Source organism: Globicephala melas, chromosome 17 (genome assembly GCF_963455315.2).
Source record: "Globicephala melas chromosome 17, mGloMel1.2, whole genome shotgun sequence".
NCBI lineage: Eukaryota > Metazoa > Chordata > Mammalia > Artiodactyla > Delphinidae > Globicephala > Globicephala melas.
The window spans coordinates 62,698,980-62,725,879 of NC_083330.1; the positions used below are offsets into that span (position 1 = coordinate 62,698,980).

Genomic DNA, 26,900 nt, shown 5'->3' on the forward strand with positions numbered 1-26,900 from the left:
TAGTATGTCTCTGGCACCAAAAACAATATCTGGCACAGATTTGGGTGTATAATAAACGTATGTTCAAAGAATCAGTGAGTGAGGGTACTACTAAAAGTGACTCATGCAAAAAGTGAGCTCATGTACCTGGACATCTCCCCCGACACCTCCAACCATGGGATCTTCTTCTAAAACTTTTACCATCTCCACAGATGAGGCAGGGTCAAGCATGGTGTCTGAATCACAAACCTGCAAAGAAGAAAGTATGAAATAAGTTCAAGAAAAGAAGATGATGAGTGTACTCCGTGTAGTCAAAAGTGGGCATATATATTATGCCTTCAGCCTATCATCACAAGGCCTCAATAAGCGAGTAACACAGGGATGAGAGTTTGCTACATGATGGCCAACACAAAGAACCTGCAAACTCAATATTTAAGCTAATGACATGGCTGGATAGAACAGCTAAAGTGATGACCTAGGCATGTCATGTAGGGTGACCAGTTTTGCCTGGTTTGCCATGGATGTACGCAATTTTGGCAATGAAAGTCTCATGTCCCAGGTAACATCCTAGATTTCCAGGACTTGGAAAACATCTTGGGTTGGTCACCATAGATATCTCTTTTTTTAAAAAAATTGCCTTCCATAAGGCTTTTAGATATCTTATCCCTCAGGTCTGAATGATGATAGGAAACTCCTATGACAGTATTGAAAAAAAGGCATGTTTAACAGTGATTATTTTTCTCTATTTTAATATGGTGATTAAGACAGGAAAGCAGTTCTACTAAGGCTGGTTGTATAGTTAATTCTGAAGCAAGATGTCCATTTGACCTGGGCTTAGCAGATGACATTCCATTAGAAAGGAAACTAGCCTGATGGTCAGTCCACCTTTTTATTTTAGAGTATCAAGTATTCGTCTAGCTCTTTGTATACAGAAGTAGATGTCAAATTATCTTAAGCTTTTCTAGAAGTGCTAATTATTATTCTTAAAAACAAACTTTATACAGGACGAAAAAACAATTTTGAAACCAAACCAACTACAACTTCAAGAAAATTATTAGGATTTGTCTATACCCATTAGCCGCTCCCAGAAATTTCTACTGGAGGCCAAAGGTACAGGGTTATAAATAGTACTTTTCTTCCCAAGCTGATTTATGAACTTATTGAATGAAACAGAAAAATAAAGGAGAGGAGAAACCAAAATATGACATGTATACTCATAAAGCTGATATGGAGAATAGGGCTTATATCAATGGAGTAGCAGACTTTGTAACTATGTTCCCCAGAATTAGACTGATGTACCAATTCCAAATAGCATCTAAGTGGGACTAGTCTCCTCCTCAAGACAGTTAATGCCCCTTCGAAAGGGATGGCAGATGCCTGCTCCTTCATGGCGGCTCACTTCTAGAAGAAAGGGGGAAGAAGGAGCTAGGCTACCCCTTACTCCTCCCGTACTCACCAATCAGATTAAGTCACTTCTCTTAGGGAGATATTAGGTACATTACACCTGTGGATGGAGCTTCTTCCACATGATCAAAGAAAATCAAAAGTAGGAAAAGAGCTGTCACCTCTCTATTCCTGGTTGATATTAATAAAATAGTATCCTTTTCTGGAAAATGCAGCCAGGCCCAAGTAGACATAAAGTGATGAAAATTGACATGTAATGAACCAGTTTCACATCCCCATCTAAGCAATAAATGATATGATTGGCAGAGACGGGAGTGTTATCTACAATTCCACTGTTTTTCTATGTAGTCTGGCTACATTTATGAATTTAATCAAGATTTAGTCTCTTTATTTATATAAAAAGCAAGTATTTGTGCAGTTCTCAGAGCTGCTTCATAAAAATAGTACGGATTTGATATACCAGTTTTGAATGAAAATAATATTTAGAAGCATGAACTCTGAGTTAAAGGGGATTTTATATGTCGGAGGAGTCCCTCACATACATAGCTAGGAAGTCTCAACATTTAAAAAAGAGTGCCTATCTTAATTTTATTAATAGTTTTTTTTCTGAAAAACATTAATATATATTAATAAAGAATGTTGGTGAAAAGAGCAATTCAAATGCATTATTGTAACATGACTTAAGGAGTATATAGGGTATCCAATTATTAAAAGTGAAATCATCACCTCTCTGGACTCAACTAACTATAACAATTTTAAAGTTAATTTATGAATTTTGTATATTACTTTACCTATTTAGAAACAGGCATTTTCTAAATAACCTACTGTCCCATTTTTTTGGAGGGGGCATTCTATTTTGGTCTGCATGGTCTTACTTATTTTAGAGGAAAAAAATAGACAGCAGCTAGGCATTAGTATTCCATTAAAAAAATAGGATTTTTCTAATACTTCAGTTTATACTCAAGGGTCCCAAGCCTCAGAAACCGAAGCAAATTCCTCCAATAGCGATATTTTGCCTCTCTCATGCCTTGTCTGTCACTGTTTTGTATACGGCTATAAGCCTGGCAGGCCAGTAACTAGGGTAGTAGAAAGTGAAGGCATAATTTCAAAGCCACCTTTCCACCTCTCAGCATCCAGAGTTTATGGCCACACCCACCTCTATTGACTCAAGCTGGGAAAGGTAAAACCAGAAAGCTAAAATAAGACTAAAAACAACAGGAAGGGGGCAACCTAGAATTAATGTTCAAGTAACTCCGCCTGCTTGTAAGATAAGCAAGCCAAGGGAACTGCCTCTGTGAAATGACTAAACTTGAACCAAACTTCTGAGGTTCTGCATATCTAAATTGGCCCTGCCCCTCCCAGTTTCCAACAGCAAAGTGCCAGAAGTTCTCAGAGAGAGATTGTTCACATGGTGAGTTTAACTGTCAGAAGGGAAAGCTCTCAGAAATCTCCTGGGAGGGGTTTGTTATAGTGGGATCAAAGAGTTTTCTAAAGAAGTTCAATTTCTGGATGTTCTTTGGTGATAGAATGCCAACTAGAAAACCACCGTCGATGACAGTCTGTGAAAGCATGTATGTTCATGGATATAACAGTATTAATTTGTTTGTGTGTAAAGGGTATAACTGTAGCCCTTCTTAAAATCAGTCTAGTAAAAACAGGATTTCTAGCTGTCTCCTCACCAATTAATGAGAAGTGTGCGATTTCACGAATGTTGGCTGTTTAGCTCTGGGCTAGAAACTGTGGGAGAAATACACCAGTTCACAAGGAGCTTAACCTCACACTGGGAAAAACCACAGGACTGATTTGCACACAGGAAACAACTGGAGAACAAATCAAAATGTCTTTCTGTCCACGCTGAATGTATCACTGTAATTTGTTTAAACTACATGATCGCCAGTCATAAGATTTCTCACTAGGAGATATGGAAATGAGGCAAAGTCACCAAATTTTGACTAAAATGAGTGGAAAATGTCAAGACAAGAAGACGTTATTGGGAGGAACCAGCCACCTCAGTCTTAACCACAGAATCATCGGCTAAATTGCTTAAGACCATGGCTCCCTGTCCTTCACTGTTCTAGCCAAGAGACAGTGCCGCCGCTTTCTCCGTATCTAAAACAGGAGTTGGCGAACTAAGGTCTACGGACGAGTCTGCCTTCCCACCAATTTCTATGTGGCCTGGGGGTTAAAAATAGCTTTTACCTTTTTAAATAGCTGAAAAAAAATTGAAAAAGAATTTTTTGTGATACATGGAAATTATATGAAATTCAAATTTCAGTGGCCATAAATAGAGTTTTATTGGAACCCAGTCATGCACATTCAGTTTCATATTATCTATGGCTGCTTTCACACTAAAACAGCAAAGTTGAATAGCTGCAACACAGACCATATAGCCCGCAAAGCTTAATGGTTTCTATCAGGCCTTTTACAAGCAAGTATGCCAACCCTGAGCCTAAAAGAATTGGTTGGGGAGCCGGGGGTGGGTCTCTTTCATAAAAAAACAAAGAACAAACTAAAAGAACAAGTTGAGATAAAGTATGTTCTAAGTCCCCATTTAACTCTACTAGAGGTTTTTACGATTGCCTCTATCTCCTATTCTTATAATAGGCCAAGATTTGACTATTATAACAAATCAAGAGGCTTACTACTTTTATGACCTTGAACAAACTGTTACCATCATCATGATACCAGAGTGACACACTGTATGTAAAAGTACTCGGTAAATTACAAAGGCTCACAGAAAAGTCATATATGCCATTAGTATAGGGTAATAATCTTTAATTGTTTATACATGCTAAGTAAACCCACTTATCACCATGAACAGGTGACTCAGTAAAGAGAATCACCAAAAGGAACATGAGAATGGATTACATATTAAGAATATCTTGGGCTTCCCTGGTGGCGCAGTGGTTGAGAGTCCGCCTGCCGATGCAGGGACACGGGTTCGTGCCCCGGTCCGGGAAGATCCCACATGCCGCGGAGCGGCCGGGCCCGTGAGCCATGGCCGCTGAGACTGCGCGTCCGGAGCCTGTGCTCCGCAACGGGAGAGGCCACAACAGTGAGAGGCCCGCGTACCACAAAAAAAAAAAAAAAAAAAAGAATATCTTGTCACAATGAACAAGTTCCAATGTATCCAAAACACCTATAGATATATAAATTGCTATAAATGTGTTAAATAAGCTGTTAGACTGAAGTCCATTCCAACTTATCTCACTGATCTTAGTTAATCTACCTCACAACAATTTAAATCAAAATATCCTGTAGAAATATTGTGAGTTATTCTACCATATGTTTTTCAACTTCTAAGACCCAAGTCTAAAATGCTGAGTATCCATGTTTCACCTTTTTTTAAACATATTTCCTTTCAGACTGACTGGTGGATTCTCCACCTCTGCCTGCCCCGCACCACTTCAAAGGGCTCTGAGAGCTACACAGCAAGAGGAAGCCTTAACTATTCTGGCTGCCTTCGATGAGGAAACAGGCTGAAGATAAATCAAGACTCATTCTGTTGCTACTGCTTTCACCCTCTGCCTGCTTGTAAACCTCAATCCTTTCTTCATCTTGACCCTTCATCTTAACCTGAACACAGGGAGATGATTTATTTCAACCATGTTTGAAGTTTACTATTGGTCATGATCCCACTGCCCAGTTTCCCTTCCAAAACTTAACCACATAGTAAATGGAAAGTACCCCCTACCCCCTCTTTCCCCCAGGACATTCCCCCTAGTGAAAAGAAGTCAGCCAGAATTTTAAAATTCACCGATAGATAGTTACTGGCAAACACAAGATGGTGCTAGCCCCCAGAACTCCTAACAGTACAATGCCAGAGTAAACACACTACTGAAAGGAAAAGAAAGCACTATGCAAAACCTTGGAATCAGACAGATCTGAGTCCCAATCCACAATTGACCAGTTATATTCCCTTGGACTAGCTTTGTAACCTTAAACTCCTTACCTCACCTTTCTAAGTCTCCATCTCTCAGGTGAAAAATATGGATATGCACATCCACCTCATAAGTTTGCTGTAATGGAGAATTAACTAGATAATGTATGTATAGCAGTTATAAGGGCTAGCTCATAGTAAATGCTCATTAAAAGGAAGACATATCTACTAAGAAGTGATCATCAAAACCAGAGGCACAAACTAAGAACACTAGTCCAATGAGGGAAGGGGTCCTTCTTATCTGTACTGTAAATAAACCATGACTCGCTCAGAGAGCAAAAACTAATGCCTTGTCCAATGCCCAACAAATTTAAATTAAACAAGCTGGATTATTGAGCAGGCAATATAAAAATCCTTAGATTGGGCTGACTACTAGGGAAAAAGATTAGAGAGCAGTTTATGGCAGACTGTGAGTGGCAAAAACAAAATCATAGGATGTAAGAATTTTAGGACTAAAAAGACCTTTTGAAATTAATCAGTGAGACCATTCCAGGAAAAAATAAATGCTCTCAAAGAAAAATACAGAAACTTTTTTGGGGGCGAGGGATGGGGGATAGGGAAGATGATTCTCTCGTAGTAATTTTGTTTATGGTATAAGACCTCAAATCTAGCCAATAAAAAGCCTCTAAATCATAAAAACCTCAACAATTTGGCCCTTATTTGTTGCTCTTTTTAAAAGGAATTGGGAAGATATATACCTTTCTTGTTAGAATGTGTTACCCAAATTGTTATAAAGTGACATTTGCCTTCACGCAACCTAGAATCTTTTTAAGACATTAAGGAGTCATTTGGTTTTTCTTTTCTTTTTCAGGAAGGCTTATACACAAGTAATAGTTGTAGGTGTAAAGCAAAGGTGACAAGCCAGCTGGAAAAATGAGAAACCAAATGTCACCTCTAGGCTTAAGCCAGGAAACACCCTTATTCCAAATGGTTGGAAAGCACATAATGGTTGCCTTAAATCAGGGTTTACATTCAAGAACCCAACTTTGAGGGAAAGTGTAGATTAAAAATGAAAAGAAAATTCTAATGCTATACTCCCTTTTGTGTGGTTGCTGTTGTTTGTTGTTTTTGTTTGTTTGATCCCAATCTTGAAAAGCATACATATGTTGCTAGGAAGAAATTAAGACAGTCCTAAGTTAGAGTCTTTAGCTCAAAGTGATCTCAGAAATCATCTCTTCTACCAGTTGAGGCCCATAGCAAGTAAACAGTTAAATCAAGAATTCAGATTTCCCCATTCTTATTTCAATGTGCTCAATTTCATTCTCTAAGATGAAGTATACAAAGTCACATTAACATTCTCAACATGACCCTTCAGAAATTTTCAGAAAATAGGAACCAATCAAATGTTATACGCATCAATCCTCATTATGCACGGTAGTTATGTTCTACAAAGCTTCCATGAACAGTGAGTTAGCAAATACTAAAAAATTGCTTCTAGCGGACATATAGAGTTAGGTTCCTCGAAGTCTCTGGTCACGGCATCTTTGTCTAGTGATCAATACCTAACCTTGTTGTATCTGTGCTTACTTGTTTATTTGTGTCACCTTATTTAATATGTATTATTGATTCATTAACATTGAACTCATGTCCAGCAGCATTGTAACTCATGCCTGAACAAAGTTCACCTAACAAACCTATTTTCTCCATAAGGCAATTATAGCCTTCTTGTGTTACTATCACTAGACAACATTTCAACACTACACTTGGGGACCATTTTAAACAGCTACATCAGCAACCAAAAGCACAAAAATGTGAAAAACATAATATTAAACAGACTAAAGAAGCTACTTGTTTACAGTATAAAAGGTAAAACAAAAAGGCAAAGCATAATCTTGTGTGACCTCAGCTGGGAACATGCACATCAGATGACTCACTTTTTTTTTGCCATTCTGCACATGTCTGCAAATGATCACAGAAGCACTGCAACTACTGATTTTCGGGTAATAAATACATTTTAGTCAGTAGGTTAACTTGGAAATACAGAATCCATGAATAATAAGGGTCAACTCTACTATTATGAATGATTTAGTCTTACTTTCCTTCTGCTCAAAGAATCTTGGATAGCTATGGTACTGCCAGATTAAATTAATAATAAAATTGCTTCCTATAATCTTCCCTTTTAGAAAATGTTCATACTTATTGTATAACTTTTACCTGGGAAATTCTTAATACACACATCAGACGATACTGCTTTTTTCCTTTGTTATATAGACTGGTGGCCACTTATGTGGAAATATCAATGTTCAGTGAAAAGAGATATAAATAAATCAATTATCTAATCTAGATATCAAAAGACACTTTAAAAGTCTTCGATATTGTTAAGTAAAAAATACAGAAAAGTAAACATGATATAATCTCAAAATTGTTTTTAAAATAAGGAAAAATAGAAGAGTATATGCTGGAAAGTATTAAATTTGATAATCTATGTATGGGTCATGTATTCGCTTCAGATGATTTTTTTAAATTGAAGTATAGTTGATTTACTATGTTTCATGTATACAGCAAAGTGATTCAGTTATACATACATACATATCTATTCTTTTTCAGGTTCTTTGCCATTATAGATTATTACAAGATATTGAATATAGTTCCCTATGCTATACAGTAGCTCTTTATTATCTACTTTATAGATAGTAGTGTGTATCCGTTAATCCCAAATTCCTAATTTATCTTTCCCCTCTCTGCTGCAGATTATTTTAATTTTGCTCATTGCACTTTTCTACATCATTGAAAAAGTTTCTCCAGAAAATACTTTGATTCAAAATTAAGAAAATCTTCCTCATTCACCTCCTTATTTCTCATTCCCTGTATTTGATTTTCTCACTTTATTTTTCTTCTGCTGCTTTTCTATCTTATCTATCCCTGGAAGCAGCCACTAGCATCATAGATGAATTTCCTACCATGTTGGCTTCGTCTTAAACTAAAGCTTCCCTCCATGTTCTATGTCAGCATTTATTATTTGAGAGGCTACAAGGCTGAAAGAGTAATTACTATAGAAGACTAGAGATGAGAGAGGAGAGATATAAGAGGTGGTGATGGAGAAAGGCTTGCTCTGAAAGAAACCAGAGGGAGCCAACCCAGAAGGCTCAGGAGTGCAGGTAGAAAGGTTAACCTTGAGATAGGAGGTGAGGTGTGGTACCCTTGAGACTGTAAGCAGAAGAGAGTCAGATCTTGACGGCCTTCACAGCCTGTACTTTTGCTGTTCTCTTTTGTAGAAGGCAAGATCATCTGTTTGTAGTTAAGCAGGGAGGAGTTTGGGTAAGGCCCTAGGAGAGTGATGAAGATGTGCAATAACAGACGCGAGAGGAATAAGCAAGACATCTATTCAAGATCAAGTGAAAAGAGTGCTGACTAGTGCTGAGGATCCAGCTGCAACTGGAAACCAATCATTTTGGCCATCTCTCTGCACAGTTAAACAGTGTTCTCTAGCCAGGTTAGCAAGTATGAGCAGATGGTCCATTTCTTCCCCTAGCCCCCATTCTCTCTTGTGTATTAGCACCTGAATTTTGCTTCCTTCCATCCCTAACCAACTTGAACTCCACATTCAATCACTTGTAATATTCAGGAGCCAACATCCTCAAACCCCTCGCTCTTTGTCTTTCTGTGGCTTCTGCTCTGTAACACTTGGACCCTGGGTCAGTCAGAAGGAAGGATGAGAGTACTATATTAGATTGAACTTTATGCAATTTCTGTTTTTACAGGGCATCGATGAGGCATGGCAGGACAGTATTTACTAGTTTCAGAATGCCAAAAGGTTTTTTACCCCTGTTTGAGTGCTCTGAATGGACTGGAAGTCTCAAGCGGCTTTGGTGGCCAGTTAACAGCTGCTGCTAGGGTCAGTCTATCTGGAGGCTTCAACCTGAAGGAAGGAAAGTTCTCAAGCCTGATGAGGGCACTAGCAAAAAGCCTACTCTAAAATTTTATATTTTGTATTAGTTTTTCCTGGACAGGCACAAGCCAAGTTGTCAAGGATAAAAACAAAATTCCAAGCAAAATGTTGGGAGAAGGGGCTTTGGGAGAAGCAGGTTGAAAAACAAAGAAGAAAAATCTCACAATAATGTCATGATTAGAAAGGACAAATGTAAATTGTTTTAACTAGAATTAAAGGCAAAACATCAAAACAGATGTTTTCTCATTTTAGGCCCAGAGCTTCATACTTCAAATCCTCTGTAAGTTCCCTAGCCATTCCTTATTTAAAAGTTTCATTTTATGCTCTCATCTGGGCCTGAAGTTGCGATAGGTAAATATGTAAAAATGTCTTGGTTTAACTAAAACAGCCTTATTTGTGAAAGTTCTAGAAATTAGGAGACACTTGGGGTTGAAACTCTAATCAACTCCCTTTTAGGCAGATGGTATGAACTGAAGAAATACCTCAAAATTGTTCAGATATTAGCTAAATTAACAACATGTTAATTAGCAATTGACATGTAGTATAGTTTTCAAGTAAGGACTAGATAATCATATAAGAAATAATACTTTAACAGCAAACGCTTTAATAATATTAACAATGCCATTATCAACAACTTTTGCTAAGCCCCTTTGGATACATAATTTGAAATAATTTTCTCAAATCCCTTGTGAGATTTGTTCCTTCTAATCAGGTAACTGAGGTTTGGGAGGTGGTCTTGCTCAAGGTCAACCAGCTACAAATTGTTAATTAGAACCTCAGTCAATTGACATTGAAGCCAGGGGCCACTGCCATCCCATTACACAGAGAGACACACTGGGCATCACTTTGCGTTGATAAATCCCCTAAAACATATGATGGGTCTTCCAAAAACAAGGATCTCACATTTAAGAAAAGAGGAAAAGTGTCCGGATGGATATTTGAAGCCAGAGGTAGTTCTCCTTTCTCAATATCATCATGAATAAAATCTAACTAAAATATCTGCACAAAAGTACAACTAGAAAACTCACATGTACCCTATTAATGTTCTAAAGAAGAAATTTCAGTGAGAACTAGAAGAGGAGAAACCGCAGAATTAGCAGTCAGGGAACTAATGAGAGACACAGCCTGTCTAATTTTCATGCAAGCAAACACCATCACAAATGCTTTCAAAGGTCAAGTTGCATGGAGTGAGGTAATGCTGTTTGGGGAGTGAAATAAACATGACTTAGATTTTGTTCTGGGAAGGTTGTTTTTTGTGTTTGTTTTCCTTTTCCCTTTTTCTTTTTCTATGTGTTTCAGTTTTGAATTCCTACACTTTTTTAAATCAAAATTGTTTTCATCGCCCCCATTTTGCCTAGTCTCTGTGAAAAATATTTTATAGCTTTCCCTTGGCCCTGCAGATTTTCTCAAGCTCATTCTGCCGGAGGAGACACTATTTTCTTACAACGCTGGAGATTTTAAGAGTGTGGAAAATGAGGTTGGAATTGATTTGGCAGAACCAAGGGGGCAGAGAAGGTAAGGGAGGGGAAAAGAAGGAAGGAAGGGTCTCACGTTCAAAATAATCTTGATTTCCAACCAATAACACTGCACAAGCTAAGCATTTTCATAGATAGATTTAACCGTTTTACAAGATTTTTTTTCTCTCTCTTTCAGAATGTGCTTTCAACAGTCATGCTGTTTTCAGATGAACTGAAAGAAGCACTGTGTCCAGAAGGGACAAGGATGGACTATAGCATATGACTGGAGAGATACAAAAGATGCTTTATTTAAATGTGTTTGTCCTGGCAGATGTGGAAACCTACCTGAACATAATCCACACTTCGTCCCAGTGCTCTGAAAGCCGTGTACATGACTTCTCTTTTTCCACCCCATTTTTGCATGATGCAAATACTCTTGTTGGACAAGACCAACTGGGTGACATGTTGTGAGCTTTCTTTATGTGACTCATCTGTCTCACCAGGACCTTTCACGTGAAAGTTGTTTTTCCAGATATAAGTGGCTGATTTATCCCTGCCCATGACTTCGCTGAAGATGTCCATCATGTAAAGGTCATCTTCCGAGTTTCCATCTATGACCATGACAACTTTAATTCCAGGGTAGGTTAGCCTTTTCACAGATTGCAAACACTTCCGTAAGTAGTCTGGATCTTCTTGATACGCAGCAATGCAAAGAGCAACAGTTTTGTTCAACTTAATGGGGGTTTCTAGAGATTTTTTCATTTTTCGGTGCTCCAAAAAGGCAAACAGGCTTTGGATGATGAGGTGTGATGCTAAAAAGGCACCATATAGTCCAAAAGAGAAATAGTAATTATCTGTTTGGATAAATTGGTAGCCAACAATATAAGCAGCTGTGATTCCAAGGAGTAGAGAAACTCCAAAAAGTGTGGTTCCAATTATTCTCAGGATACATAGAAACCTCTCACAATGCATCTGCAAAATAATCACATGATATACTTGGTTAGCCACTCTTGTCCCATACTTGTTGTATACCTGGTATCACAGGGAGAGCATTGGACTAGAAGCATTCCAGGTGTTCTAACCTTGAGTTTCTCACTTAACTAGTTGTATGACTTTCTGCATCTCAGTTTGCTCATCTGCAAAACAGGGATAAGGATGCCCTTTCTGCATACCTCAGAGAACTGTTTCAAACATCAAATGAGAGGATGATGCAGTGTACCATTGAAAACCGTAATGCACATATGCATTAGTTTTAGTACGTTAGATCATTTGTCTAAGGATGCACTCTATGTATGTGGTCATAGCTAAGCATAAGATCTAAATATTTTGTGAGCCAGGCACTCTTTCTTCTTGTGCCATCGTGTTCCCTCACCACAATACTGACCAGTGAAAAATCTACAGGTTTTGCTAAATTTCTTATGTGTAGTTTTTTTTCAATACATTTATTTATTTTATTTATTTATTTTTGGCTGTGTTGGGTCTTCGTTGCTGCGCACGGGCTTTCTCTAATTGTGGCTCGTGGGCTCTAGAGCGCCGGCTCAGTAGTTGTGGCGTACGGGCTTAGCTGCTCCGCGGCATGTGGGATCTTCCCGGACCAGGGCTCGAACCCGTGTCCCCTGCATTGGCAGGCGGATTCTTAACCACTGCGCCACCAGGGAAGTCCCTCTCATGTGTAGTTTTATCTCATCTCCAGTGGAAATCCCTCAGCTCACACCTTTCCCATGCAGCTAGCCAAGGTTGAACGTAAGGATACGTGGATTCTATCCTTCTAGGTCTTCCATCAACTAGCTGTGTGACTTCGAGCCAGTTGCTTTTCCTCTCTGGGCCTTAGTCTTTAAAAATCTGTTAAATGAGGGCATTTAGACTCAATTATTTCCCAAGTCTCTGTTGCCATTAAAATTTCTTTATGCATAGATATCCTACACAGACATTTATCAAAGCCCCTGAAATTCTGTATTACATTCCTGTGTTCAAATGGCTGTCTCCCTCATCCATCATTCATACCAGCTGGTTCGAACCTGGTGATCAGGAACTTTACTGGAATACAGTAAGAACACAATAAATGTTTGCAGAAATAAATCATACAATTAGAGAAGAAATAGCATCACGCTTAATTTCAACAGGTAAATTTTCTTTTGTCTTAAGAGCTTTAACACATTAGACCTAAAAACACATCCCAGTTCTTAATAATATACAATTTTGTACACCTCCCTAGCCTTTGTGAATCTCCTGAAATGTTTTGAACTAGAGTACAGGAGGATCATATATTTCATATTTCTCAAAGCATCTCCAATTATGAGCATAGAAGAGGTGCTTGGTAGACCTTTAAAATTTGTTTCTTTTTGGTTTCCTAGACCCAGTTCCAACATGTGGAGGAGAGGGGGTTTCCTACACATGTCACAAACAATTCTCTAGACACCTGCTGGGTGCCTGACAATTAAATCAATGTTGATATCATATGCCTGACAGAATCAGATTCCACAGGTTAAGAGTTCAGTCCTACAAGACTGCCGCCCACAAACACCCACACTTCAGATGCCAGTTGCAAGCCCAGGTTGTTACCTGTAATTACGATAAACTGGGTAAAAATCAGAGGTTCACAAGACCCCCTCCTGTGTTCAATTAATTTGCTAGAAGGAACTCACAGAACCAGGAAACCTGTTTACTCATTAGATTACTGGTTTATTATAAAAGGATGTAACTCAGGAACAGCCAGATGCACAGGGCAAGGTATGGGGAAAGGGCATGGACTTCCAGGCCCCACTCTCCCCAAATCTCCACATGTTCATCGATCCATAAGCTCTCTGAACCCTCTCCTTTGGGGTTTTTAGAGACTCCATTACATAGGCATGATTGATTATATCATTGACCATTGGCAACTGAACTCAATCTCCAGCCTGTCTTCCCTCCTCAATGGTCTGGGCAGGGAAATGGAAGTTCCAACCCTCTAATCACATGTTTGGCTCTACTGGCAACCAGCCTCAACCAGGTGCATTCCAAAAGTCACCTCATGAGCATAACGAAAGACATCTCTAAATTTGCAAGTAACTCCAATTTAATCTTTTCCCTTAATTCAACTAATTTTTGAAAGCTAAGTAAATTTATTTTCAAAGTTACTTTGGGCTAAGCAATTACCTCTGCAAAATCTCTTATTGGATATGCTATTTATATTTTCCTATTCCACATTAAGACTTAAAATTGAATGTTGAGGGCTTCCCTGGTGGCGCAGTGGTTGAGTCCGCCGGCCGATGCGGGGGACGCGGGTTCGTGCCCCGGTCCGGGAAGATCCCACATGCCGCGGAGCGGCTGGGCCCGTGAGCCATGGCCGCTGAGCCTGCGCGTCCGGAGCCTGTGCTCCGCAACGGGAGAGGCCACAACAGTGAGAGGCCCGTGTACCGCAAAAAAAAAAAATTGAATGTGGACATAAACCCTATTAACATCTTGGTTTACTAGCTGTGTGGCCATCACATCCCTCAGCTCCAAGTGCCACCATTCACATTCTAGCCCCTGTGGTCATCACTGAGGTGGTCCTGAGTGGGTATGCATTACACTTTAGGGTAGCTTACTGTGACTGCTCACCAACTGTGTTTCCACTCCTTCTGAGCAGACTGCTTGATGTGGCCATGGCATTCCAGCCTTTGTTAATCTGAGACGTGCCACTTCCAATAGGGCTTTTAAGGGGGAGAATGGGCCTCCTGCAATATCTCTTTTCCCTCCACAGTCTTGATGTACATATCAACAGGTCCTAAGGGATTGCAGAGCCCAAAGATAGAGGGAGCTTCCTTCAACTGCCACATGGAAGGAAGCCAGCCACAAATGCCACCAATCAGGAATACCTGCCTTGGACTCTTATGTTAACAAGAAATAATTTTTGAGTTTGTGTTTGTTTGTGTGCCCATTACTCATTTTGGGTTTAGCTTCCCAAACTCATTACAATCTAAGTAATGCAGAGCAGGCTGGAGACCAGGGTTTGAGCTTGTGGACGTTATTTTTCTTTGTGAAATGGAGATGATGGTACTTGTCAACAACCCTTCACAGGGCTACAGTGAGGAGCAAAATCAAAGTGTTTGTGAAACTGTTTTTAAAAAATCAGAAACACAATACAAAGTATCAGCTAACATGGAAGCTAAAAAAACAAAGCAAAACAAAAACCAAATGTGCGTTCCACTTTTAGCACGTATATAGGATTTCATAGAATGCAACAAGTACCCTGATAAAGGTAATCATGACACAAATGGAAAGTTCAAGCTGCTGGGCAATGGTGAAATGCTGAGTTTTCAGTGAAAGGCAAGAGAGCACAGCATCCCTTGTTAATTAAAACTTCTGATCGGATGCTGAAAACTCCCAAAGTGTACATTAACTAATGCCTAAAGGTGCTGGGAGCACCAGACTAGGAACTTGTCTTTTCCAAGACATGAGTCATTCTCCCAAGAGTGAAAAATTTCAAGGCGACTAAAACTCTCTGCCTGGGAGAAGCTTAAAAGTGCGTTCTGCTTGTGTTTCAAATCAGCATAGCCAGCAAAAGAACCGCCTGCTATTCTTTTCCATTATTCACATTTTCCTTGCTTTTATCAGCACGTGTGGACGCAGAGAGTGTTCGCATAGCATCTGCTGGCCACTGCTGAAGTGGGAACACCCTCTTCTATCATAGGAGTCTACAGAATGTCCTTTTTCAGCCTGGGAAAAATTGCTAGTAAACTGCAGCAATAGAACCTTTCTATTTCTGCAAGGTATCGCGTTGTTGCCTAGCACGACACATGTAGCATCTCAGTACAGGCCAAAGGGTTAAAGAGCCAGCTGCATTGAGGGAATAGATTGATCTCAGGGACTGACGCACAGGATGTTTCTTTATAATTTCAGAGATATGGGCACCATATGTGTGAGACTTTCTGAGACAATCCCCAATTCAAATACTCTGTTTCATAAGCAAACCCTCCTTCTCAGACATATGGTTTATTGCTAAATTGGAAAATATGGTTAGTTTCACCCCAGATCATTTGCTGATAGAAGACTTAGAAATCTACCTCCCATAAAGATTGAAAATATAAAACTTGGATTTTTTTTTGCCCAGGATTAGACTTTAGTCTATTAATTGATTTTTAAGTTGCTCTTGGACTTGATACCAATTATTCACCAAGGACTAGTCTTCACAGAATTCTAGGCCAAACCAAGTGCTAAAGAATAGCTTGGTGCACCTTAATGTAAACTCCACAAAATCAACAGATTTTATATATTTTTTTTCCACTAACGTGCCCCAAGGACATAGAACATTGCCTGGGTTATGGTTGGTATTCAGGAAATATTTGCTGAATGATAGATGTGACTTTATTCCTAAATATCATCATTGGCATCGTTATTATGTCAGCTAACTTTTACTCATCATTTACTAGGCTCCAGGCATTGAAGCAAGTTTTGTTTACTTGAACAGCAAAATCCTATTTAATTTTAATAACTTTAGGGGATAAATATACTGTTAATCTCATGTTACAAATCACATATACATATGACAAGGCAACCAAGACTGAGTATTTAGGTAACTTACCCCAAATCACACAACCAGGAGTAGGGTTCACATGGTGGCATAATGCCAGGTGACTAGACTGTCCTCAGTAAATAAATGTTGGCTGAACAGACTTGAACCTTCATGACAAAATAGGCAACATCCTTTTGCTTCTGATTAATAAACATGTGTGTAAGGAAAGATTAGAAAAGAACGTTGAAAACTGTTTTCCTGCTGTAATGGAAAAATGGATATCATGTACTCAGGTACAGATACAACACCAGCCTGTACTCAGAGAAGATTGCTGGGGTCCTATACCTTCCTATGTGCGTACAGTCAAAAGGGACCTGGAGTGATGTTGTCCGAAAGGGAGCTGGCTGCTGGTTCCACCTACGTGGCATCAGTGTTGCTCTTAATGCCAACAGTCAAAATCCTGTTTAACCATAAGAGAGGTGCTTCGGTTTCCATTGGTTCCACCTGTAGAGCAGATATAAGCCTTGCTGTTTGCTCGTATACCCCAAGTGGGACTCTATAGGTCATTGGGCATCAGAGCCTTTTCCTCCCCTTGACCTTCCTTGTATTAACCAGACAGCAAATGGCGGATGAGAGAGACTACCAGCTGCTCTCACTGCCCTAGTGCAGTGGTGAGAACCGAGTTCCCTCAGCTTTCATGAAGGGGGCCTTCTGTTTTGGATCAGGGAGAAGATAAAGTGAATTCAAATGAGTCAAGTCAGCATCTAGGAAAGGCTGCAGGCATTAGGCCAAGTGATACCTCTTCTGAGAGGCCCTAGCTTACCACTCCTTCCAAAGTGTTTCCTCCAGTAAATCAACTATACTCCAAAAAAAAGTTTTTTAATAAAAGGAAACATTTAAAAAAAAAAGACTCCTCCACCCTGCCCTCTCTTCACTCCCTGTCACTCTCTCTTCTGACCCTGTTTGATTTTCTAAGTTACACTAAGAACACTCTTTGGCCATAGGGACTTGCGTATCTCAATTAACTGTGTGTTCCTGTATCATAAAACAAGGTGTGGCACATAGTAGGTACTCAATAAACACATTTTAAATAAGTGAATAAATCATGTGGACCCACGTTGTCAATGCAGACTGACAGAGCACAGGGCCCTCCTCTATCTTTGCTGCAGGGGCAATGAATATGCTGAGCCCTTAAGGGTATCCTTCATCCAGCAGGTTTTTTCCTTCTTTTAAAACCAGTTCTATGATTTCTTGCCCAGCTATTTAAAGGTCATGATTGTAGAGGGTACCAGACAGGCTCTACAAGACCTTTGGGTAACAGACTTTAAAAAGGCAAATGGGGGCTTCCCTGGTGGCGCAGTGGTTGAGAGTCCGCCTGCCGATGCAGGGGACACGGGTTCGTGCCCCGGTCCGGAAAGATCCCACATGCCGCGGAGCGGCTGGGCCCGTGAGCCATGGCTGCTGAGCCTGCGCGTCCGGAGCCTGTGCTCCGCAACCAGAGAGGCTACAACAGTGAGAGACTCGCGTACCGCCAAAAAAAAAAAAAAAAAAAAAAAGTCAAATGGTCCCTAACAGCATTTCCTGAAATTATAAGTTGTAGTCTGAGTAATCTTATGAGTTCAGGGGTCAAGTTTGGAGCATGAGGGATAATGAGATCATCTTTTTTTCCATTTAAACTCTAGTTGTCTTACAATATTTATTGTCCATTAATCTACACTCCGCTTTGTGTTTAGTGCTAATGACTTGTGAGTGTGTGTGTGTATGTGTGTGTTTGGGTGTACACACCCACATATATTGGCCTCTGGAACCAGACTGAGTTGGAATAGACTCCTGGCTATCTTTTAATGGTTTCTTTTAAAGATTGGGTAACCTCGAACAAGCTACATAATACTTGTCATCTTCAGTTTCTTCATCTATAAAATGGAACTAGTCATATGGACTTCACCTAATTATGAGATTAAAAGATGGAGCTCATTTAAATACCTAAAAAGAAATCATCAGCAGAGCTCAGTGATGTCAGCTCTCTGCGGGTTAATACCCTGCCAGTACCTACCTAATCAGCCTGACTCTCCTCCCCTTTAAGCTGTTGTTTGTTAGTTAACAAGGGGTAACTCTGGCATAATGGAAAGAATAACAGGGCAGGGAAGAGATGGATTCAAGCCCAAGTTCTGCCTCATATTAACCATCCAACTTTAAACAAAGCACTTGAGGGGTCTATGAATGAGAGCCATGTGTCCTTGGACAATTAATATCCCTGACATCAAATATTTTGGGGTATAATTCAATTTGTTCATTTTAATGATTTTAACCAGGGCTGAGTGTCTAGAAGAAGGATGGATGCAGGCTGCACTGTGGGCAGTCTCATCATAGTCACCTGTGCAAGGGTGAATGCAAAGAGCAAACTGATATTGGGATCTGCTCTCTGAGCCTCATTTCCTCATCTGCAAAATGGGAATGATACTTTTTGCAGGCTTACTGTAACCAGGTAAGGAATACATATATTTATTGCAGCGTTAATGGGATATTAATGGCTTCAATATCTTAACATAAAGGAACAGTTACTCTTGCACAAGTAACACTTGCACTTTCTACTTCTGCGAGGTATCTTGTTGTTGCCTAGTATCACAGTACAGAGGGGTAAAAGGCACATTTAGAGGAAGCTTTACTGAGGGAATAGATTGATCTCAGGGACTGACACGCAAAATCTAATAAAGACAAGATCAATGTCCTTTTACTTGTAGCCAATATTTAAACAGACAAAAGCACAAAGGACAACAGGAGATATTTTTTAAAATGCTTGTTTAGTGAATGCATGGCTCAAGATCACATCTAATATAAATAAATAGCAGAAATGGTTTTAGAACACAGGTTTTCTTTACTCGTAAACTGGTGTCGTGTGGGAGGAGGGGGAAATAGGCCTCAAGTCATGTAGAATGATTAGAATTAGGAATATTTACTTAGGCAGGTGACACTAGCAAGGCATATGGAAATGTACTTCTTTGTAACAAGACATATTCTGCTTGTGGCCATTTGTCTGCTAACAGTGGATTAGAAAGCATGGTGAGCAAAAGATCAAAAAGCAGTGGTTTCCAAATGTTGATGTACATCCAAATCACCAGGGAATCTGTAAATATTACTGACGTGTGACTCCTGAAACATTCCCAGTTAATTGGCATGGGGTGCTACAAGGGCATCAGGAGTTTTTAAATCTCCTTAAGTAATTCTAATTGTGACAAAGTTTGGCAATCACTGGCTTAAAGTCTATGAAAACTTTCATGATCTCATTTGCATTGTTATACATCCCTCAGGTGTATTGCCTCTGCTACCGTCCTCAACTAGAAATCCTAAGAGAAGTACCCAGATGAAATCTCCCAGCACTCTACACGTTAGAGCACATGACCCTCCCCTTCTCCCTTTCTGACCTCCTCTCCCTCTCTGGCTTTGAAGCTGGCCTTTGTCTTTCCAGTCCCACTGCACTTACTCTAGCAGAGACCTGGACCAGAGCTTGCAGGGTTAGGCAATACACCTTTCGAAGACCTTGTCACCTGGGCTGTCTCTGGATCCAGAACTTTAGGTTCAGATTTCTCTTCATTTGCACCAGCTGTATTGATCAAAGACTTTCTAAGATGTCCATTCTCCCAACTGCCCTATTGGTTCCTGAATTTTGCCATCCTCAACTTCATCCTAAAGTTCGCTGTGGCAAAGGGGGAAATTACAGGAAGACTTAGCATGGAATCCTAGCTCTACATGTTCCTCCATCATGGGCCCTGTCTCTATAGGTCATTCCCTATGTAGCCATATATACCACAATGCCAAATTTCTTCATGAAATCTTTCCTGATCTCTCTCAGTCAGATGTGTTTTCTCCTCAGTGTGAACCCCCATAAAACTTGACTAACCCAGCTGCAGTATAGTCCAGCTCAAGGGTGTTATATTCAAGAATTCCTGTATTAAATTTCATCCACTCTCCTTATTAACACTGTGACTGTGACTTTGAGTGGGTTACTTAAGCTTTCTGAGGCAAGGTTCCTTTTTTTCATAAAGTTTTCTTTGGTGGGCAGGAGGGATACTAGATATAATGTATGTCAAGTATCTACTTCAATGCCTGATACGTATTAGACATGTGATAAATAGTAGCTATTACTTTACTTCTTTATGGGCCAGATTGCATTTTGCCTTATACTGTGGTTATTTAAAAACTTCTTTCAGGGACTTCCCTGGTGGCGTAGTGATTAAGAATCCTCCTGCCAATGCAGGGGACATGGGTTCAAGCCCTGGTCCGGGAAGATCCCACGTGCCACAGAGCAACTAAGCCCGTGCACCACAACTCCTGACCCCTCGCTCTAGAGCCTGCGTGCCACAACTACTAAGCCTGAGCTCTAGAGCCCGCGAGCCACAACTACTGAAGCCCGGCGCGCCTAGAGCCCGTGCTCCGCAACAAGAGAAGCCACCGTAATGAGAAGCCCGCGCACCGCAACGAAGAGTAGCCCCCGCTCACCGCAACTAGAGAAAGCCCACGTGCAGCAACAAAGACCCAACACAGCCAAAAATAAATTAAAAAAAAAACACTAAACTTCTCTGAGTATGCTTTTTCTATGATGAATTCGATTTAGATATGCACTACATCTTGTTCATTTTTAAATAAACTGCAGTACAGATTACGCTTTTAAGAGACATTCATTTCTAAATATTTTATTATTTAAATTGAAAAATATTTGAGTTTGACCTTGTATTTATTTTGACTCATATATCAGTGACATTTTCTTAGATTGTAAGGCAGTATATAAACTCCACATGTTATAGCTAACAGTAAGTTATAAGTAACATTCAAAATATTTTTGAATTTATGGTATATGCAGTGGGATGATACTAAGTCTATGCAGATTGCTGCTACAGAGGAAAGGATTAAAACCAAATTGGGGTGATGGAAATGATTTTCCTGCAGGGAGCTGTCCCCCCATTCAGCTGTCCTAGCACTGCCACTGGTTCTGTCCTTACAGCCTCTTCGTGGAACACAGCTTGGGTGTGCATGGATAAAAAGAGAACCCAGAAAGGGACAATGGGGTTCATGCTCTATTCTGCAATTACATTAACTCATAGCTCCCACATTGTATAAAACTCAAGAAGTTAATAATGTAATATTCTACTTGTTCTTAGATTAAAAATATAACTGTGGGGCTTCCCTGGTGGCGCAGTGGTTGAGAGTCCGCCTGCCGATGCAGGGGACACGGGTTCGTGCCCCCGTCCGGGAGGATGCTACATGCCGTGGAGCGGCTGGTCCCGTGAGCCATGGCTGCTGAGCCTGCGCTCCGCAACAGGAGAGGCCACAACAGTGAGAGGCCCGCGTACCGGAAAAAAAAAAAAAATATATATATATATATATATATATATATATATATATATAAAACTGTGTAATATAGCTTTGCTAAAGGGGATCTCCCCATTAATCCATAGATAAGGCCTTTCTTCACAGTGCCAATGATAGAAAATAAATGAATCAGTGACAGGCATGAATTTAACAAGTCAAGAAATATTTCTTCAAAATAAACTTAGCTGATAAGGAAACCATGGGCAAAAAAATATTTATGAAATTCAACATCGTGGGACTATTCTACAGACTTAACATTAATGATTAGTTTCAATATGACTTACTTTCTAGTAAGTCTGTTACTCATTTGTTGCACAATTCTTGTTTTCCAGGAAGGTAGCTGACTAAACATTTTGTGGAGAGTGACATTCAAATTTGATGCTAGTCACTGATTTAAGACCTTGAATTCTTATAAACACCATAGCTTTCTCTGATAAGAAAGGATTCAGTTCTAGGTACAATAGAAGTAATTCTGGTAATTTACATGTCAACACTTCTACAATAAGCTTTTCTGTTCACCCAACTCAGATGTTATATAAATAAGAGAAAGAAAACAGGAGAAATGATATCCTCATTATAATGCTCTAATCCAGAAATGTCTCAGAATTTTGAACTATTAGCCCCAATATTGCTTAATGCATACACAACTATACATACTAAAATTTGTACTTCAAAGAGTTAAACTTTATTGAAAATTTAAAAGAATAGCCAAAATATTAGGAAAACCTTTGGTGGGATATGATAAGTATTAAAAAAGAAAAGACAGTATTTCAGCTGCCTGAGTAATCTTATTTAGCTTCTAGAATAATGCAGTGAAAACTAATATAATGAATGATTCAATCTGCACAAATTGGAATGAAAGGAAAAAAAAGTTTAGAAGTGAAGAGCTCTTTTCAAACCGATTGTCACATTTTCAATTGTATCTACAAATAGTTTGATGGGCGTAACTATTTGTTCTACCCAATTCTATGTAAATACACATTTTAATTTTTAGCCTTTCATCATTGGCATGTTTGAATGTGTGCTGACCTTTACAATATTTTGTTAAAATGACCTTTTCAAAAAATCTCAATCCTGTTTTAAACCTTCAAAGGCACATTATCCTATGCCTTCACTACAATAAGAAATCTGCCGGAAAAAAGCCTTGAAATCTACAGTGGGCCGTGAAGTTGTTCTTATCTGTCGCTTCCCTTTTCCAGCAATGTTCAACTACCGACTCTAAGGCTGAGCTGAAAGTGTATATATACTCAGGCCTCAAGTTGGGGAAGCCCTCGGTCGCCAATCAGGACTTCCCGACCTATTGCGTCACACCTCCCCCCTAGGTGTGACGTCAAAGGCAATCCCAGGCCAGTCACGTGGGTTGGAGTAGTGTAGCCTTTCTGGGCAGCTGTTAGGGAGACACCCGGCAGCAATGGCCCCCAAGGGTGTGGAACCTGGCAGGGAGGAGCCAGCAGAGCTCCTACACCCACCTCCTGGGAGCAGGGCTGTAGCAGCTCACTCCAGCCAGAGGCGCGTGGGGTTGGTGACTCCCACGTACTTAGCGCGGGCGTCTGGGGGATGGAGGGAGCGGCCGCGGGAAGCTGGCACCTAAGGCTGTGTAATAGGACCCAGGTCTTGAAAACCCTCCTCCCCAGGCACCGCCTCTCAGCTCCCAGCCTCTCTTTCCAGCCTTCATTATCCCTTCAGAGCCACTTCCCCTCGGCTGCGTATCCTCAGCCTGAGGAAAAGCCTCTAGCCTCTCAGCCCTCGCTCTCACACAGACCCTCCTTTCAGACCCGCCCTCCGGTTCACAGGGACCCATTTTGTAGCCCTCGCTCGCGCTGGGCGGGAACCACCGTGACGAATTCCGCCCAAGGTGTTGATTATCCATCCCAACCTAGCCTCTGGCTCGCCTCCCACCTTCACCCCGGCTCCCACAGCCCATCCCCCACCCGGGGCTGGGCGCTCGGGAAGGCACCCCCAAATCCCCACCCGACTGTGTCCCGCGCTGCAGCTGCGGAAAGAGGCGCCAGCGTGCTCTTTGCCACGTCGGAATTGGCTCCCGGGACGCTGCAGCTGCTTGCGCGCAGCACGCGGTCCCCGCGCACGCCCTGCCCTCGCGGGCCGGCGGGCAGCCCTGCAGCCGAGAGGAGGGATGCGCGCCCTCCTCTCGCTCGGGTCTCCGAGTGCCACTGCTTGGGTCAGGGACCCCAGACCGTAGTATGGCTTCTGGAGCCGGGCTGAGCCCGGACAGACCCACAGTGACACTTTAATGGGGTGCAGGGAGTGCAAAGGAGGGAGGCCAGGGGAAGACGGGGAGTGGCCGAACGAGGCCGGTAGCTTGCGACGAGGTGGCGAAGGACCCTCCTTCTCTGGGGCCAGAGCTGGGACCCAGGATCGCTTTAACCCTTTGCATTCCAAGTAAGAAACAGGCTTCCCACTTGCAAAACGCGCTAGGCTGTCCAGGGCTTTCCTTCCCACAGAGAATGTGTGGGAAAAAAAGAAGAGAAGTGATGGGAATAAGGGGGAAGGGGGAGGCTGCGCGGAATGCATTTTCCATACACAGTGGAAATTCTTGTTTCCTAACTCGTGAGCCCCTCTGCAGCTCGGGAAGATGCGGAATGGAAAAGTACCTCCAAGGACTTGCAGCCTTTCCCAGGCAAAGAGGTTACCTGTGTTCCAGAAAGGCAGCGGATTTCTGGCGAGCGCCGCAGGGATGGGAGAAAACAGAGGAAATGTTGCTAAGCCTGACAGTGATCTGAAATATCCCCTGATTTGCAGTCTGTTGGAAATTTTCAGACCTCAAACTTTTCTGTCGAAAACTGACTTAAATTTGTTTTTAACTCTTAACGTGAATAATGTCTTCCCTCTCCCTGGCCTATTCGAGGACCCTCACCGTTCACCAAATCGCGCCAGCGTAACGTACCTTGTTCAGCTCTTGGTCATAAAGTTGTCCTCAGCCTGTCTGTGTGGTCCCGGAGGGTCGGTGGCGGGCAGTTTCCAAAACTGAGGTAATAGGAGATCAGATGAATTTGAGACGACCGGCCAAAAAAAATAAAAAAATTAAAAACAACATTTAAAAAGGTTGGGGGAGTCTTAAATGCTTAGGTCTCCCTCACTTAAAAAAAATCACTAGTATTTTTTAATATTTCCGTTGCACTTCAATCTTCTAACTCTTAAAGAAAATGTTATCTGTGCTTTGAAAATAAATTAACTTTATTTTATTTTATGCTCTAGTTCCCCCTCCCCTAATATCGTAAAGTCTCTTCTTCGTATTAAAAAAAAAAAAAAAAAAGCCTGGTGAAAACTCAGCAGAACCCAGGAAGCGTAGAATCGGGAGAAAGTCTTTGGCTGGGGCTGGTTCAAGTCCCTGGTTCAATGGGCTGCTGGAAGCCAGGACTGGGTAATTCTTTCCAGACGTCTTGACTTCTCCTTCCTCGCGGTTGTTGCCTTTCTGCCTCCTCCAACTTAAGGGGGTCTTAACAAGTGAGCTGGTGGGTGTTTTAATAGGGCGGAGGAGGGAGTGGGGGTGAGGGGAGTGGAGAAGGGAGGTGCGGACTGGGGAACCCGGAGGGGAGGGAACTGGGAGCGTGGGCGGGCGGGAGACGGGGAGGAGGAGAGGGAGAGAGAAATTGGCCATTCAAAGCTCTCTCTGAGCTAGCGACCGGTTCTAAACGCCAATGAATTCAATTAACTTGATTGCAAACGTGTGCAGAGAAATGTTGTGCACACATGCTGGCCACCACCTGATTCCCTCCTTTCCTCCAGCAGTGGAGCCGGGAGGCCACGCTGTGTAGACTGACTCCTCTGAGCTGCAAGGATTCCCACTTCGCGATGCCCTGCCAGTTCTGTTTAAGTAATTTGCTTTAACCAAATGGTGCCCTTAGGCTACGTAACTGCCCTGGGGAGAGAGAGCTGGGAGGTGTGTGTGCGTGTGTGCGTGTGTGCGTATGTGTGTGTGTGTGTATACACCTGGAGCCTCCGAAAGCCGGCTCAAACTCTAAAAGATCCGTGACTGCTCTACCACTTGTTAACCCTTTCTTCCCACCAACTCAAAAGTTTCTGAGCTGATGTCTAGTGTCAAAAGTCCCTTTTACATGGAAGTTTCGCTTTGGGTGAGCGAAAAAGTACAAAAATAATTGTATTTTTTCTTAACCTGGTCCCCTAACATTAAAATACGCCAACAGCGAGCATTATAAAGAAAATAAAGCAAAATAAAAACCGTCCTCTAGAGGACTCCAAAATAGCGCCCTTAAAAAAGCTATTTTAAGGGAATGTCTTAAGTGACTTTTGCTTCTCGCGAGCCTTTTAAACAGATAACGAGTCAAAATACTTATTTTTGCTTCGTAATGGTCTTTTCTCATCTTTCTTCCAACGACCCAAGGCTGGGAGTTAATTTTCTCTGTTCCTTTTTTCCCCTTTCTTTATTTCTCTTTGGTCCTCGCCAGCAAGCCTCCTGATGACTTCAAATGGACAGTAGGTGGCACTGTTTAGGAAAAAATGAAAGGGAGCTTACAAATTAACTATTTCGGTTTTTGGAGATTTCCTGGAAGTTACTATAGGATAAAAGAGATTTCTTTTCTTTTCTTTCTTTCTTTATTTTTTTTTTCTTTTCCTCCAAGGTTCCTTTGAGGAGTGGACTTCCTTCGAACTCGACTAGGCCTTGAAAACTGAGTTCTTGCTCCTTATCATGTATCTTCTACAATAATGAACAAGTCAAAACAGAAAAGTCAGTAAACTGGGAGCGATGCTTTTCAACACGTCTCACAGGATGTGGTGTAGGGGGCTGTGATTAGAGGTCAAGAATTTTACTACAACACCAGGTGTCAGCCCGTCCCCAGGGACCAACCTGCAAAGTACTACGGTTTCCGACGCCCCCACCTTCACCCCACCTCCACCCCCTCACCTCCACCCTACCTCCACCCCCTCATCTCCACCCTACCTCCGCCCCATCACCTCCACCCTACCTCCACACCCTCACCTCCACCCTACTTCCGCCCCCTCACCTCCACCCTACCTCCACCCCCTCACCTCCACCCTACCTCCGCCCCCTCACCTCCACCCTACCTCCGCCCCCTCACCTCCACCCTACCTCTGCCCCCTCATCTCCACCCTAGCTCCAACCCCATCACCTCCACCCTACCTCCACCCCATCACCTCCACCCTACCCCACCCCCTCACCTCCACCCTACCTCCACCCCATCACCTCCACCCCCTCACCTCCACCCTACCTCTACCCTCTCACCTCCACCCTACCTCTACCCCATCACCTCCACCCTACCTCCACCCTATCACCTCCACCCTACCTCCACCCCATCACCTCCACCCTACATCCAACCCCATCACCTCCACCCTACCTCCAACCCCCTCACCTCCACCCTACCTCCACCCCATCACCTCCACCCTACCTCC

The 26,900-nt window shown here is 41.7% G+C and overlaps 1 protein-coding gene across 1 annotated transcript in view; it reads right to left on the reverse strand.

Moving 5' to 3' along the window:
* Positions 1–24,853, reverse strand: part of HAS2 (hyaluronan synthase 2) — a 28,149-nt gene extending 3,296 nt beyond the window's left edge. Inside the window, exons 1-3 of the mRNA XM_030875702.2 lie at positions 24,415–24,853; positions 11,015–11,641; positions 127–228 (exon numbers count right to left, since the gene is read on the reverse strand). Coding sequence (XP_030731562.1) covers positions 127–228; positions 11,015–11,641 — 729 coding nt within the window. The 5' untranslated portion in view covers positions 24,415–24,853. The remainder of the gene's footprint in view (positions 1–126; positions 229–11,014; positions 11,642–24,414) is intronic.
* Between the last annotated feature and the right edge of the window lie 2,047 nt (positions 24,854–26,900).